We start from the raw sequence: 16,825 nt of genomic DNA, 5'->3' as shown, positions 1-16,825 counted from the left end.
TAAAGGACGGAGTTCAGCTATTCAATTGTTCCAGCACCATTTGTTGAAAATATTATCCCTTCGTTATTGAACTGATTTATATTTGTCGAAAATCAATTGCTTGGGGTGCCTGGGTGGCTCAGTTGGTTAAGTGTCTGCCTTGGGCTCAGGTCATGATCCTGGGGTCCTGGGATTGAGCCCCACATCAGGCTCCCTGCTGAGCCTGTTTCTCCCTCTCTCTCTGCCCCTCCCTCTCCTGGTGCTCACTCTCTCTCAAATAAATAAATACAATCTTTAAAAAAATTTACTCCTAAGTAATGTGAGGTTTTGATGCTATTGTAAATGGTATTTCAAATTTTCATTTTCCAATTGTTGATTGGCAGTATAAAGAAAAACAATTATTTTTTATAGTGACCTTGGATTTTGCAACCTTGATAAATTCACTAATTAGTTCTAGTAGCTTTCCTGTAGATTCTTTAGGACATTCTACATACAAGATCCTGTTGTCTGTGAATAAATTCAGTTCTACTTCTCACAGGATGTTAAATCTTGGGGCTATACATAAAGCCACCAGAGGGACTCGTGCCTTTTCTAGCTGGCACTGCATGGGGCTTTTTCCACAGGTCTAGAGTGCCAGCGGCTGGCTTTGCATCCGCTTCTCCCAACGGCAGATGTGTGACAGTGGTTACGTGTCAATCCTTTCACGGAGGGACTCAATCTCAAGCTGGCCTTGATAATGGAAGACGGAGGATACTCAACATACTACAAGTAGGGGGAAGGAGCCTACACAGCCCTTTTGTTCTCACTGGTGTTTTTCTTATGTTTGCACTTGATCTTAGCCATGAATGAGTTGACCATTTGGTTGTTAAGGTCTTCTTCACTCAAGGTGTCCTCAGTTGTAGACCTGATGCCAATAATTCCATCTTGTATAGTGAGGATAGACACATAAAAACGGCCACCTTCCAGGAGAAAGATCAGACCATTTCGTTGGCATAGCCCTCCTGCCTAAGCCAAGTGGCAGTGGCATTTGGCTTACGGATGATTCAGAACATGAGACCAGTGACGCCTGCTGCCAGTGCCGCTGGTGGTGTGAAGCAGGGAACCATTAGAGTAACAGCACTGTGAGGGTGATGTGGGTCACAGTGCTTACCCTGTAGGCTTCTAAAATTTTCTCCACCTTTTTCAAAATCTGAAGTCTGTGTTAGGCAGACTTCTACGACGCCACCTAAAGGTCCTTGTGTCTGAGCATTCACACCCTTGTGCAATCCCCTCCCCTGGACTGTGGGCTGGGCCTAGTGACCTGTTTCTAACAACAGAATACAACAAAAGTGATAGGCTGTAATCACTGTGATTAGGTTACAAGAGACTGTGAGTCCGTCTTGGTAGTGCTCTGGCCCACTTCTCTCACTTGCTCACCCTCATCAGACAAGCTGCCGTGTTGGGAGATGCTTGCTCTCTGGAGAAGACTATGGGAACTGAGGGAGGCCTCTGGCCAACAGCTTGTGCGGAACTGAGGCTTCAGCCCAACACCCTGAGAGGAACTGAATCTTGTCAACAACAAATGGGTAAAAATTAGGAAGTTCACCTTCTCAGCTGATCCCTGAGATTACTGCAGCCTTGTGAGAGAGCTGGAGGCCCTGGCTGAGCTGGACCCCGGTTCCTGACCCATACACTGGAAGATAGTAAGTGCTGTTTTATAAACCACTCAGTTTTGGAACAATTTGTTTCACAGTAATAGCTAACTAATACAATCACAGGAGATCCCCCAACTCAGTAAAGCTTTTAGCATCCCTTTTATAGCCTCTGAAACGTCATCCCAGTCCACAACCTTGTAAGTCCAGTGCTTTTCATGTCTGACCAGACATCTGGATTGTCAAATCGTATCTAGACATTTAGTATCTGAAACCATTTTGGAATCCACTGAAATTTGAATCTTATAGTATCACTGACCAATCTTCTTGCATCAGCTAAAAGCAACATAGTTTAGGATGGGCCTCTTTCCCTGACCACTGGCAGTGACCGCTGCTCTTCTGTGCTGGAAGACGCCCATACAGGCAGAGGTGGTAACAAGGTCAGTGACAAATAAGGAAACTTCGATGTTGTTATTCAAGGGGAAATGTCTGGCCTGGAGAAAAATATATAGATACCGGAGCTGGCGTAACATTCAACGAGCCATGGTGGGCCGCTGAAATTGTGCGTCATTTTTTTAAAAGATTTGTTTGAGAGAGAGTACGCATGCGCATAAGCTGAGGAAGGGAGAGAGCCCAATGCAGGGCATGACCCTGAGGTCATGACCTGAGCCAAAATCAAGAGCTGGATGCTCAACCAACTGAGCCTTGCTGGTGCCCTGTAAGTCATTTATTTTTGACGGGGCATAAGATGAATGTGGGGAAGTGGTAGGAAATAAGATTGAAAAAGAGGAGAAAACATGAAGGCCCTTGTATATGAAGCAAAAAACCTGAACATAACACTTGAGGCAATGAGGGGAACTGGAGGTACTTAGTGGGAAGGAGTGAGAGAAGATAATCAGTAGATGTTAACATCAAGATAAATCAGATGCTGAAATTATCTAACAAGAATTTTAAAGCAGTCATCATAAAACTGCTTCAATAAGCAATTATGAACATGCTTGAATAAATGGGGGAAAAAAAGTCCCAGCAAAGAGATAAAAAACATAAGAAGAACAGGAAAATTTTAGAACTGAAAGATACAATAAGTAAAATAAAAAACCCAATGATGGGCTCAGCAGCAGAATGAGGGTGATGAAGAAAAGAATCCGTGAACTCGAAGACAGAATACTGGAAATTACCCCATATGAACAACACAGAGGAAACAGCCTAGAGAACAAGTGAACAGAGCCTCACATACGTGTGGGAGTGTAAGAAAGGACCTGATGTTCATGTTATCCCATCAGAAACCAAGCAGCCCAGAACTACATGCCACAGCATTTTTCAGGTGCTGGAAGAGAACGGTCAACCCAGAATCCTAGAGCTGGTGAAAATATCCTTCGGGAAGGAAGGGGAAATCAAGAAAGTCTCAGATAAAGTACAACTAGGAGAATCTGTTTCTATAGACTTATCCTAAAGGAATAACTAAAGAATGTTCTTGAAACAGGAAGGAATCAATAAAGGAAATCATGGAACATCATGAAGGAAAAAAGAACGACAGAAAGAATAAAAATATAGATAAATACAATAGAATTTACTTCTCCTCTTGAGTTTTCTAAATTATATATGTTGGTTAAAGCAAAAATTGGTAACAGCAATGGATTCTCAATGTCTGCAGAAGAACAGTTCAGACAATTATACTGTAAATGGTGGAGGGTAAAGGGATGTAAAGGATAGCAGATTTCTGTACTTGATTTAATCTGGTAAAATGTCAAAACCAGTAGACTGTGATAAGCTATGTCTGTATAATATATCTAGGGCAACCACTACATATCTATGCAGAGATATACTAAAAATATACAGATAGATAAATCAAAATGGAATTAAAAAAAATGTTTAAGTAACACCCAGGAGGGTGGGGTTTGACACAGACAACTTACATGGATGGCAAGGGCATTATGCTCAATGGAAAAAAGTCAGTTTTAAAAGTCACACCCTGTATGACTGCATTTTCAAAATGACAAAATTATGGAGATGGAGAATAGATTACTCGTTGCCAGGGGTTAGGGATGGTGGGGGAGGGAGGCAGTGTGACTAGGAACGGGCAGCTCAAGGAGATCTTTGTGGTGACAGAACGGCTCTGCATCTTGACCGCGTGGTTACGGACCTCAACGTAATAAAAGGTCACAGAACTATGTGCACACGTCATACAATGTCCATTTTGTTTCCTACCCTCCTTCCCCGCATAGTTTATCTTCATCATGACCACCTCCATCCACTTTCATCATTCTCTTGATACCCATGTCACTCTTCTCAATTTTGCTTCCATGCTTCTAAATGCTTGTGTGATGGTTCTCATTGGATGGCTTCTTGCCACTTACTCTCAACATATCTTAAATTTTGCTTCTCCACTCCCCTAGTCCCACCTGTCTGTGTTTTGCCATCTTCCTACCTGTAACTTACAGGCACACGTCAGTCATCCTTGACTCTTCCCCGTCCCTGGCCTCCCATGAACCAACTGCTTGATATTAGAGAATTCTTTCTTGAATTCATTTCTATTCTCACTGCCACAAACACAGTTCTGGGACCCATGAACTCTTGGGTTCAAGTCTTGCTTGAGAGTTGACAAGAGCTTACTAAAGGAAGAGTAGACCTCTAAACTCTTACTACTTTTACCTAGTTTGCAAAGCAAGTATCAAAATATTCTTTGATGTAATAAAGGAAAGTGTTTAAAACTGTCTGTATCTAGGAGATGCGGAAGGGGAAATCCAGAGATCTGAATAAAAGTCAAACAAGATATTTCTCCAAAACCAGTTAAATGCATTTACTTAATTTAAAATTTCTCTTCATGTAGTCATACAAATTAAAAGCAGAGTTGTGTCTTTCTCAATAAAAGTGCAAAATACATACCTTAACTCTACGAGCAATGCTAAGGAACTGACAAGTTTTATCATAAAGTTGTTCCAGGTTTTCTCTGTCCCAGTAGAAATCGGGAGTGATCAAGAAGTCTGAACTCAAGTTTATACGGTGCCTTAAAAAAACCAAAAATTATAACTTTTTTATCTTGAATTAAAAATCACAGTCTTTATTTCTTTTTACAAAGTACTTCATGAAAACATTTGTTAATGCTGACCTTTGTAATACTTCTGAGAAATGTATAAATAAAAAGATTTACATAAGAATTTCAGAATTTGTAACCAAATTAACTCAATCTTTAGCGTTAATGTTATTTATAAGTAGTTCAAAAAAAGAAACCCCTATCATTTTGCTCTCAATTTCTGAGCTTTTTTCTGTTTTCATTAACTTTTACAATATACACACATTTTTTGATGGATAGGTAATCATATGGCTTAAAAATAAAAAAGATAGAAAAGGTAAACTGACAAATCTCACTCCTATTCTTATTCCCATCTTTCCCTTTCTCCCACCCACAACAAGTAACCACTGTTAGCTTACTCTCTATTCTTCCAGTGTTGGTGTAAACACTGGGCAAGCACACACACACACACACACACACACACCCTTAATTTCTACCTTTTTACGTAAGAGGCCTGTGCTTACTTTTAAATGAAAATTTAAGACACAGAAGTAACACATAAATAGTTGTTCACTATAACAAAGAAAACTCCAGAGAAGAACTCAGAAAACAGTAGTCGGCCTTCTTACCCTAAAACACAATTCAAATCCTTTAGGCCCTGTGAACACTTTACTGTGTCCTTCCAGACCTCTCTATGCATACATTCATGTGTGTGTGCATACAAACACGTATGTGTGGTATGCATACACTGTGAGATAAAGATGAATATTCATTTTTGTTTGTTTACACAAACTGGATCATACCATACATGATTTGGACTTAACTTTTCACCCAATGTTGTAACTTGCCATGTATCTATTCATAGATTTACCATGTTCCTTTTAATAACACACAAGCACTTCTATGGTAAAGAGAAGACAACTTAGGATAAGAACAATAAAACTCTATAGAAACTGTTCACAAACCTACGTATATTTAGTCCTAACTTCTGAGTTTTGATATGATTACAGTCGGCCGCATCAAATTCTGCTGGCATTACTAAGAGAAGAGGATAGAGACTGTCTTTACCCCATTTCTTAGAAGCTCAAGGCTTTAGATGTGCTGCAGGATGCTCCCAATGAGTGGGTTATTTGGTTGGCATCCTGAATCAGGGCCCCTGGGCTACGAGGAACACATAGGTGACAAAATCCTGGACCACTTCTCTCCAGGCCAATCTCTAAGGGGGATGTGGAACCACAACTCTCAAACTCGTTACAGCGATCCTTGGCCGCTCATGCCATGTACTTGGATGGACAAGACACTGAACGAGGCTGCCTGGTGAGAAGCATGCCAAGATTCAGGATGTTTCATCCCATAAATCCTGGGAAAATTACAAAAAAGAAATAAACTGAACACCTTTTCAGAAACTTCTTTAACATGATGCATCGATGTTCTTCTTCGGTCTTACGACACTGTTCCCTCCCATCTCTGAAAGTGGATGGCATCTTTAAAATGGATGATGCCTTACAAGTGGCGGCTGTGACTTAGCTGTCATTGCCGTTAACTTCCCTCTTGCTTTCCTTTTATGTATGCCCAAGAGGGAAGGTGATGGAATCCACAGCCAATAAAGCTAAAGGAGTTATTTCAGTGTAAGACGTTAATTCTGTGATAAGAAAGCACTGTATCATAGCTTAACTGGCAGCACTGATCTGCTGAGGCATCTGACGGCCTGTCTCAGAGTCGGTGACACATGGTATATAATGTTTCCGTAGCACTTGCTTCTATTTAGCAATAGCATGCAATTATGTATATATATATTTTAATTCCGATGTAGTTTACAGTGTTACATTAGTTATACTAGGTGTACGATATGGCGATTCATCAATTCGATACACTGCTCAGTGCTTGTTATGATAAGTGTACTCTTAATCCCCTTCTCCTATTTCTACACGTGCCACTCCCCCCATCCCCCGGCAACCATCTGCATCTGTTCTCTATAGTCAGGAGTCTGTTTTTTGGCTTGCCTCTTTTTCCTTTGTTCATTTGTTGTGTTTCTTAAATTCCACATATGAGTGAAATCATAGGGTATTTGTCTTTCTCGGACTTATTTTGCTTAGCATTATATTCTCTAGATGCAATGAGATACTTTTACTGAGAATTCCCATTACCCAAATTCTAGAACATATCTTTCTACCTACAAAGAACATCTACTGGGTTCCCTTATGTAGGTTTAATTATGATCTCCGGGCACATGCAGAATTTCTTGCAGTGCAGTCCTAGCACAGCCCAAGTGCCTCTAATGGGCAAGAGGTCCCCCTGTTTAGAATCTGTGAGATCAAAGTGGCTGCGCTTCCCATAAAGGCACGTTTCTTTTTACTATACAAGTACAGGAATGTCTTCTTCAGACTGTTAAACACATACATTAATTTTATTTACAGAGAAAATTCTACCTCAGGGCAAAGAGTTCACCCATTTTCTGCATAACTTCTTCATGAGATAGTTTCACTTTCTTCCCAGCTTTTAAAGCCTATTTGAGAGGGGAAAAAAATACACACATACATACATACGTCCATACAAACACATCTCCAACAAGTAACAGGACCATAAAGCACATTCTAGAGCAGATGTACATGACATCTCTTGGATGATGTCTCTCAGTCATTTCTCTTTGAAATTTCAACATCTTAATAGGTAGAAATTTCATATTCCCTTGTTCCATTTCTCTTCTCAATAGCGTTTTCTAGGATCTACATTCCTAATCTTTTATTGAGAAAGCTGAGCCTCTTCTCCCAAGTATAATTCCATTATTCTTTCACAGTAAAAACAAAATTACAGTAAACATGAGTTTTGGTGTATTCTGATATAACTTTATATGTATTTTTCAAGCCACTATTTGTCTCATAATTCAGCAAAATACTTTTCAATAGAGAAAACTGGTCATTATCCTCTTCCTTAGAGAGGAAAGAGCTAGCTCACTTTTTAAAAAATTCAGTTACATTAAAAATATTACACCATCAGAAGAAAGTAATTAGAATTCTAAGTTTTCAAAAGTAAAAAAACAATGTAAAAATTTTTATTTTAGATATAATGACTGTTCTGTTTTTGCTTAAATTCAGTGTAACTTTTCTAGCATTTATTACTACTTTATTGTACTCCTAAGTATATTTTTAGGGTGGGAAATTTGTATTTTTCTCAAATAGAAATCAATCCTTGAAAACAAGCATAAAAGTGGTATAATTACCTCTGGAATTGACTGAATAGACTCAACAAATTTATCCAGTGATGCCTCCCAAATAGCCAGTTTCACTGGGAAAAATGAATAACAACGGATCATTTTTCATCATCGTATTCGTGTTGATACAGGATGAATAACTAATTGCCCGGTACCTCCGCCGCCGTTTCAACAAGAGTTTAGGAAGCAAATACGCTAACAATGTGCAACTGAAACTTAAGAGTAGTTCATTATCATTATCGAGGATAGCACTGAGTGAACAAGAGGGAGCAAAGAGAAGGTATCCAAGCTCTGCCAGCAGACCAAAGTGATATTTGGTAGCATTCCCGATTTTCTGATGCTGCATCTCAGAAACCCAGACAGTGTAAGCTACACCCCGAAGGGAAGCGTGGCTCTGTTGACGGGGCAGGAACCAGGCCTTTCCCGCCTTCCCTCCTACTCCTTACTCTCCTCGGGGCTGAGCTTAAGCTCCCAAGTCCACGAAGCCTGCTGGAGTGGTGTGGACAAGGCCACATCAGCCGCAGCCGAGTGCCGGGGACGGCCACGCCATTCTCAGAGAACTTCTGCAGTTTTACCCAGTGCGTGGATCTCTGTCCCATCGCTGTGAGGCACCGGTGTGCGCTTTTCCCCAGAGGCCTGTGCCCAGTCACACTGGGCTTTCTCTGCCTGGATTACAGACAACTCGAGAGCCACCACCACGCAGAAGAAGACAGGAAAACAAAGGGGATAACGATACTACAAAAAATATTTTTGGAGAGGGTAAGTTTTATCAATACAGTTAATAAAGAATGAAGAGCTTCAGCACAGACACTCGACTTTATTCTCTGGTGTTTCTCTTGGAAGGAGAAGAAATGTTACGGCTTTGCTGAGTAATCTGTGAAAACACGCCTAAATCTTTACTGAATGCTTAAAGTTCCCTGATGAAATGAAAACTATGTAACACTTTCTCTGATAAGTAGTATTAACCTACCTGAAAGGCAAAGAGCATTCGAGAAAGCAAATTTCTCTAGAATGGCATCATCTATATCTAGCTCCGAATTTAATCTGATTTCCCCTCTGTGAAGTTTCGACTGTCCCCTGTGAAAAGGAAAAAAAAATTATCTTCTAAATCTTAAAAAGCACTTTTTCTTCAAAAAAATTTTTTTTTTCTTTTGAAGTAGTCACCTTATACTCTTTCTTTCTAGAGGTCATTTTGGCAATTTGTATCTAGAGTCTTAAAAATGTTCTTACACCCTTTGATCCGAGAAGTCCCACTTCTAGGAATTTATCCTAAGGAAATAATCAAAGATGCAAAGAAAGATCTGTGTAGGAAAACTGTTTTATGGTCAAATGCTTAACAGTAAAAAATCAGGAAAGAAACTAAATCTTCAATAGGAGAATGGCTCATTTATAAGAAATCCACACAGCAAAAATTAACAAGCATGTTTTGATTTTTTGTAGAAAGGGAAAATGATCACAAAAAATTGCTAACTGATCAGATATTGAATATAAAGCTATCTATACAGTGTAATCTAAAGTCACACCGACATGGTGAGAACGGGGAGGGAGATGGGGAAGTGGTGAAACGGTGAGGTGCGCTGTGAGGACTTTGGGAGGACTGGGAGATAGGGAATGGCAGGGAACTTGGGAACATACATGTCACAAGCAAACAGGAAACACACAGGGTAAACCGTCACAGAAGATGTGAGGCAAGATATGGGCAAAGCGGTGGACAAGAAGGCCATGGGAGGCAGCGAGGCAGAATGTGCCGACCACCTCAGGTGGGAGGAAAAGGAAAAGACAGAGCGGAGTCGACAAGTTGCTTTAGGGAAGGAGCCCGGCCAACACCACAGAACTGCCTGAGGCAGCAAACAGCTAGAAGCCCTGGCAGGACTCACCTAACAGCCAGGGCGGTGGCAGGGGTGATGACACCAAACATGGGATCTGAGATTCAAAGAGACCCCAGTTGGGGCCTTTACTCTTCCATGGACTGTAAGGTATTGAGTGAGTGTGAGTGTGTGCGCGTGTAAGTGTGTGTGTGTCTGTGGGTACCTAGTAACAGTTTGATCTGGAAATAGAGCACAGAAGGGAAGTTCCTGGGAAGCACAACCACAAGGCTGGGTGCTTAATAAGAAAATGAATAAAATTCTATTAGCTTTTCCTCTGTTGTGCCTCTCAGGTTCACATCCTCACTTTCAAGTGCATCCACTCGGGGCCCAGGCCCTCACTCACTGGTCGGGTGCCCTTAGGTAGGATGAAACATCTCTCAACCTTGTCCGAAGGCTGGTTAAGGCCATTTGTAGAGTTTTTTTGTCCAGCCTAAATGAAAGGATGCCTGGGAAGCACCTAGAACAGCGCCTGGCACAGGGCGAGTAGCTCATCTTTGTTAGCTCTGATTCCATCTTGTCTTTCTACAGCTGGTGTCTCTTCCAAATTTTTCTAAAGCTCTGCTTTCATCACTTCCTTTAATATAAAGAATTCTTCTTCCGTATTCCACTAGACAAGTAACTCCCCGAGGGAAAAGGCCTTTCGATCCTGTTCGCACTGCCATCTCTCTTCATCTTTTCCCTGCTTGCTGAGACAAGAAAATCAGCCAGGATGCTGCTTGCCCACACATCTTCCCTGGGAATCCTATGTCAGGCCCCCCCACTTCCTGCAGGCACCCCCATTTATACCAGTGGTTCTCTCAGATCGCATCCTCATCCATACTCAAACTCAACACGGGAAAACTGGACTTACGAGAAACCTCTACTAGAATAACCTGATAGGTTCATTCTGATGAAGGCAGAGCATTTTGCTGATTCAGGCTGCTTAGGACACTTACCATTTCGGGGTTATACTATCCATTTCTTTTAATTTATAAGTAGCCTGACAAGTTCAAGCGATTATGTTTACCTACTAATATTTATTATATTGTTTAGGCTTTAGATTTGTACCAATAACTTGTGTCTTAAAATGAGTCTCCAGGTGCATAAGCTGTTTATCGCCTCCACTGCTTGATGTCCTTTTTGTAAACTTGATAAAATGCTTACTCTGTTTTTATGTAGTTAAGCTCTTCATTTTCCCAGTGCACCAGGGCGATTTCGTAGGGCTGGATTTCATGCTTTTCCAAGACTTGCATCACATGCTTCATCTAGAAGAGACAGAAGATAATCCAAAATCAGACAGACTCTCTCAGTACAGAACTATGGTACAGGGTTAACGCTTCTAACATTTTTCATTACATCTGATGACATTTCTTCTGATTAGTTTTTAATTAGCAATACTCTGCCTCAGAGAAACCTCACTGGCTATGATACTGCCACTGTGCAAAGCTCTTCTGTCTATAGTTTTTAAAGAAAAGACAAATTCTTTGTGATACTAAACTCATCAGGATAATACATTGTTTTTATATTTAGAAAACACAGATTGGCATAAAGAAGAAAAATAAAATTATCCCATTCCACAACCCAAAGAAAACCAACTAGTAACATGGTTGTAGCCTTTAAATCTTTTAAAAAATATGTAAGTTACAAAACTATAAAAATTTAAACAATATCAAGGTACAGAAAGTGAAAACCTCTCTCTGCTCTCCTGAGTTTTTTGGTTTTTTTTTTGGTAAGACTTTATTTGGGAGAGAGTGCACGCATGGGAGCACACAAGTGGGGGGAGGGGCAGAGGGAGAGGGAGAAGCAGACACCCTGCTGAGCACGGATCTGCTCTCAGGACTCCAGGATCATGACCTGAGCAGACACTCAATGGACTGAGCCATGCAGGTGCCCCATAATATAATCATTTTAGAAGACAAAAGTGCTAGGATAAATATCACATAATGCAGAGCAAGTAAGTTGTGGATTATCTGTTAATTTATCTTCCAGTAGCTCAGATTATTGAGTGATAATGAACACTTCCTTTCTCAGAAAACCAAAGATTTACACTTTTGTACTTTATATATACTTACAGTTTTGTCTTTCACATTCCAGAACACAGCAGCTCCTTCTCTGATTTAAAAGAATAAAAGAACCAACTAAGTTAATGCTGGAATATATTCTTTAGGGCTATACATAAAGCCATGCTTAGGTAACTTCTAGGATATATCCCGAAGGCAATCTTTAAAAATGTGATTTATTACTTATTTGACATTATGGTCCCTACATGGAGTTGCTAAACCAAGAGCCCTTCCTGAACTCTTGATAAAACCTGAGCTCCCCCAAATCCATGATTACTCACATGGCTTGCAGAATAAATATTATTGTAATACTATATAACTTCATGTATCTAGACCGTTTCATACCTGGTTCAATTCTGATGTACAGAATAAGGAAAATTTGGGGCCCGTCTTAGCTCTCATTAGGCAGATTTTGCTATAGGAAAAGAATAAAGGATCATGCTTTTAATGGTTGTGGAATAAAGAGACGGAGATAAATTAAAGCCAGAGATGGCTAAAAGCACCCATGGAATAATGCCACCCATCCTTACAGTGCTTGGAGCAGTGCGATGAAGCCATTAAGAGGCCTATGAATCTAGTTTTGGCTTTGAAAGAATTTGAGGTCTAAAAACTATAAATGAACTTGTTTTGATTACCTGAAGTTTGACATGCTGAGCAGTTTTTGGTGTTAAATAAAAAACGAGGGAGAGAGAGAGACAGAGAGAGAAGTTATGGCTCTGGGTTATTGCACTGGAAGAAGGAAAGGTGGAAATGAAGGAAAGGTAAAAATGATGGTCCCGATCATTCTTCAAACGTTTCTTAAGCACCGTGCTTATCAGCATATGTGTGGGTCAGCACTCTGCACTGGATACAACGATGAGTTTGGTCTAGTTCTCTTGAGGAACTCCCGATTTAGAAAAGACTGACCTCCAATTGCGGGTACAGAGTGGAGAGTGCTCGGAGAGTTACGCAGAACGTACTCTGGGATGTCTGCAGGGGGCCCGTTCCCACAGCACCAGTAGGGCTAAGCCAAAGGAGAGAACGGGAGGCGGCAATAGGGTAGAGGGAACGACCTGGGCTCGGGGAGAAGGTGTGACGGAGCCCGGCCGCATCTCGGAATAAACAGCTAGTTGTCTGCAAGGCTGCGGACGTGAGCAAGCAGTGGGCGATCAGACCAGAGAGGCAGTGACAAGGAGTCTGGTCAAGTTCCACGGAATTTTAAACAGGAGAGTGTAGTGATCAGAAGCGCCCACTGAAAACTGCTCCTGTCAGTGACAGGCAGTCAGACAGGCAGGGGGACCAGGCAGCCAGCTGTGGCACCCCGCTGCTGTACGGCCTAGGAGGTGGATGGCATTGGTATCTAAAGCTACAGCGAGAGGAGTATTAGTTCAGAGTATCACTTGTGGGATCATGAGAGGTCTTGGGATCATGCCCCTCTCCGTTCAGGAAGCTGTGGTGTTCGGTGTGGCACTTGGAGGCCATGGGGGCCACGGAGCCCTTGAAATGTGCCTGATCCATGCCGATTGACGCTGGCAACGTAAACCACACGGCGAGTTTCAAAGACTCAGTGTGAAAAGAACAGTACACAAATCTCATTAATTATTGACTGACTGCATGTTGAAATGACAGCATTGTAGATATGCTGGGTTAAATAAAATACATTGCTCAAATTCATTTCAGGCAACATATATTATTATTGGTGTTCAAATTTAAATCTTTTTTTTTTTAAACTTTTAAAAATGTGTCTACTAGAAAATGTATCATTACATACGAGGCTTGCGTTGTATTTCTACTGGACGGTGCTCACCTAGAGGCCCTCGGAAATCCAAATCCCTCACTCGAGTCAAAGGAGACGCTATTCTCCTTGGGCCACGTGTTGAACTCTTTTTTTTTTTTTTAAAGATTTATTTTTATTTATTTATTTATTTGAAGAGATAAGAGATAGCCAGCGAGAGAGGGAGCACGTGTTGAACTCTTTTTTTTTTTAAAGATTTTTATTTATTTATTTATTTATTTATTTATTTATTTATTTGAAGAGATAAGAGACAGCCAGCGAGAGAGGGAACACAAGCAGGGGGAGTGGGAGAGGAAGAAGCAGGCTCATAGTGGAGGAGCCTGATGTGGGGCTGGATCCCAGAACGCCGGGATCACGCCCTGAGCCGAAGGCAGACGCTTAACCACTGCGCCACTCAGGCGGCCCCACGTGTTGAACTCTTGATAATCTCCAAAGTTATGTCAAAGGGAGGTAAGGCTTTGAGAGGAACCAAGCTGGAGCTTCCAGCTATCCTCAACTCTAAGCACTGATATCACAAACATTTTATTGAAGTTTGGGTTCTTACAGACACTCTATGTGTTTCTGTTCTTTCATAGAACAATCCCATGACTGTGGGAAATTCCCTTAATCTCTCTCACCCTGAATTTCCCCAGCTGCAGAATGGCAATCATAGGCCTCCTCAAGAGCTGGGAGGACAATATGAAATTATTTTAAGCGGTTACTATTATCATAACCATTCTCACTCAGCTACTAGGGAGTATTTGGTGTTGAAACCACCTTTAACTAAAAGGAGTAAGTATATGTAACTCGGGGTTCCAGTCTGAGTCTCTGGAGAGGCAAGGTGGTCTAAAACTAAAGCAAAAAAGCTACAGAAGGAGGGAAAAAAAAAAGGAAGAAAAGACAGCAGGGTGGTAGCATGAGTCTGGTAGGAAGCCCTGAAGATGAATGGAAACTAGGATGCTTTACATACTCTCAGGAAACACAAATCCAGATTTATAAATAAAGGCGAGCCATGGAAAAATTATTTGTTTTAAAAATTATTTGTTTTATCAGGATTTACCAGAAAATTCCTAAAACTGACAAAGTCCCCTAGATCAAATAAGAATCAAAGGAGAATTTTAAATCCCAAGTAAATTTTGAACACATTTACTACTAAGGGAGGAGGTACGCCGTCGGGTTTAAGGACCGTGTTATCTGGACGGCAACATGCAGAAGAATGACACTGGACCACTCTCTTAAACCATACACAAAAATAAATTCAAAATGGATGAAAGACCTAAATGTGAGACAGGAAATCATCAAAATCCTAGAGGAGAACACAGGCAGCAACCTCTGTGACCCAGGCCGCTGTAGCAACTTCTTACTAGACACATCACCGGAGGCAAGGGCAACAAAAGCAAAAATGAACCACTGGGACTTTATCAAGATAAAAAGCTTCTGCACAGTGAAGGAAACAATCAACAAAACTAAAAGGCAGCCTATGGAATGGGAGAAGATATTTGCAAATGACAGATCAGATAAAGGGTCAGTATCTAAAATCTATAATGAACTTATCAAACTCAACATCCAAAAAACAAATAATCCCGTTAAGAAATGGGCAGAAGACATGAAAAGACATTTCTCCAAAGAATACACACAGATGGCTAACAGGCACGTGAAAGGATGTTCAACGTCACTCAGCATCAGAGGAATACAAATCAAAATCGTGATGAGATACCACCTCACACCTGTTAGAATGGATAAAATTAGCAACACAGAAAACAACAGATGTTGGCGAAGACGCGGAGAAAGGGGAGCCCTCTTGTTGGTGGGAATACAAAACTCTAGAAAACAGTATGAAGTTTCCTCAAAAAGCTGATAACAGAACTATGACCCAGTAATTATTTACCCAACGGACACAAAAATACAGACCCGAAGGGGCACACGCACTGCGATATATATATAGCAGCAATGTCCACAATAGCCAAACTATGGAAAGAGCCCAGATGTCCATCGACAGAGGAATGGATAAAGAAGTGGTACATACTCAGCGATCAAAGAATGAAATCTTGCCATTTGCACTGATGTGGACGGAGCTAGGGTGTATTACACTAAGTGACATAAGTCAGTCAGAGAAAGACAAATACTGTATCATCTCACTCGTGTGTGAAATTTAAGAAACCAAACAGATGAACATATGGGAAAGGGGGAAAAAAAAGAGAAAGAGAGATGGAAACAAACTATAAGAGACTTTCAACAATACAGAACAAACAGAGCGTTGATGGGAGGTGGGGGGGGGGATGGGCTAGATGGGTGATGGCTATTAAGGAGGGCACTGGGTGTTATATATATATGTGAGGAATCACCAAATTCTACTCCTAAAACCAATATTACACTACATATGACTAACTAGAATTTAAATAAAAATTTGAAAAATTAAAAAAAATTACACTGTAGTAAAGGTGCAAAGTGCAGAAAGATAAAAATAAACAAAACATCTGTGGTTCTACCACTTGGAGGAAAAACAAACAAACAAAAAACCCACAATATCTGACCACAGGCCCATTTCCCAGTAGGGTCGCTCACTTGTCTTACCTGAAGAAGAATATTGTTCCAGGATCACCTTCTTTAGCAGAGTGTTCCACTCCTATCACCAAAATATTCGCAGCATCTGTGATTTTAAATAAAGGCATAAAAGCTACCATTATAAAGTGACACAAGGTTTATGAGTCACCTTTGAACTTTTAATAAAGTCCTGATAATCATTCCTTCATACACCATTAAGTGCCCTGTAACATTCTGTCCATTTCTAGGTTTCTGAAAGTATTTAACATATGAAAATGAAAAGACTATAAGAAATTACTTCCACAAAACATTGAAACACCTGTGACACTGTTATTAATACTACTTAAAACCACTTACTGACACCCATTTTCATTCAGTAATCACTTCAGTTAATAATTATTGCAGTCTTAGTTTTAATGCAACTAAGATTCAAGAATTAAATTTTCTACAAAATTCTCTTCCTTTAAATACCATTTTGTTAATAGAATTTTAATATTCTCAAACTACTCATTTGATGAATTTTAAATTATATGAAGTGTGAGACAACAGAAATGTACGGAAAAAAATATACTGACCATTTCAAAACATATCTGAGTTCAAAGTTATTCATGAGAACCAACACTGTAGTCACCTGTAACTAAATATTTCAACCTTTTAAATATTATTACATGTATATTAATATACATATATTCATCAATAAGTAGTTGCTTTATATATTAGTAAATTGAATATATCAATTAATAAATATACTAATGTTAATTTGCAAAAAATTATATGTAATTTCTTT

At 40.3% G+C, this 16,825-nt stretch overlaps 1 protein-coding gene and 1 pseudogene across 4 annotated transcripts in view; both read right to left on the bottom strand.

Moving 5' to 3' along the window:
* The window catches only part of RMND1 (required for meiotic nuclear division 1 homolog), a 39,749-nt gene that overhangs the window by 9,413 nt on the left and 13,511 nt on the right, over positions 1-16,825 (bottom strand). For 2 of the 4 annotated variants that reach the window (XM_026505062.4, XM_026505061.4), the window contains exons 4-10: positions 16,069-16,144; positions 11,754-11,793; positions 10,846-10,946; positions 8,805-8,911; positions 7,844-7,908; positions 7,053-7,129; positions 4,497-4,617 (exon numbers count right to left, since the gene is read on the bottom strand). In XM_026505062.4, the coding sequence (XP_026360847.2) occupies positions 4,497-4,617; positions 7,053-7,129; positions 7,844-7,908; positions 8,805-8,911; positions 10,846-10,946; positions 11,754-11,793; positions 16,069-16,144 (587 nt within the window). Of the gene's footprint in view, positions 1-4,496; positions 4,618-4,779; positions 5,984-7,052; positions 7,130-7,843; positions 7,909-8,804; positions 8,912-10,845; positions 10,947-11,753; positions 11,794-16,068; positions 16,145-16,825 lie in introns of those variants that run through there. The other 2 variants (XR_008958919.1, XM_057310969.1) reach the window with 2 other exon arrangements.
* Positions 10,945-11,129, bottom strand: LOC113259716 (U4 spliceosomal RNA; annotated as a pseudogene).

This window comes from Ursus arctos, unplaced genomic scaffold (genome assembly GCF_023065955.2).
Source record: "Ursus arctos isolate Adak ecotype North America unplaced genomic scaffold, UrsArc2.0 scaffold_13, whole genome shotgun sequence".
NCBI lineage: Eukaryota > Metazoa > Chordata > Mammalia > Carnivora > Ursidae > Ursus > Ursus arctos.
The sequence above is the reverse complement of the archived record's forward strand: the minus strand, read 5'-3'. Positions and strand labels throughout refer to the sequence as shown.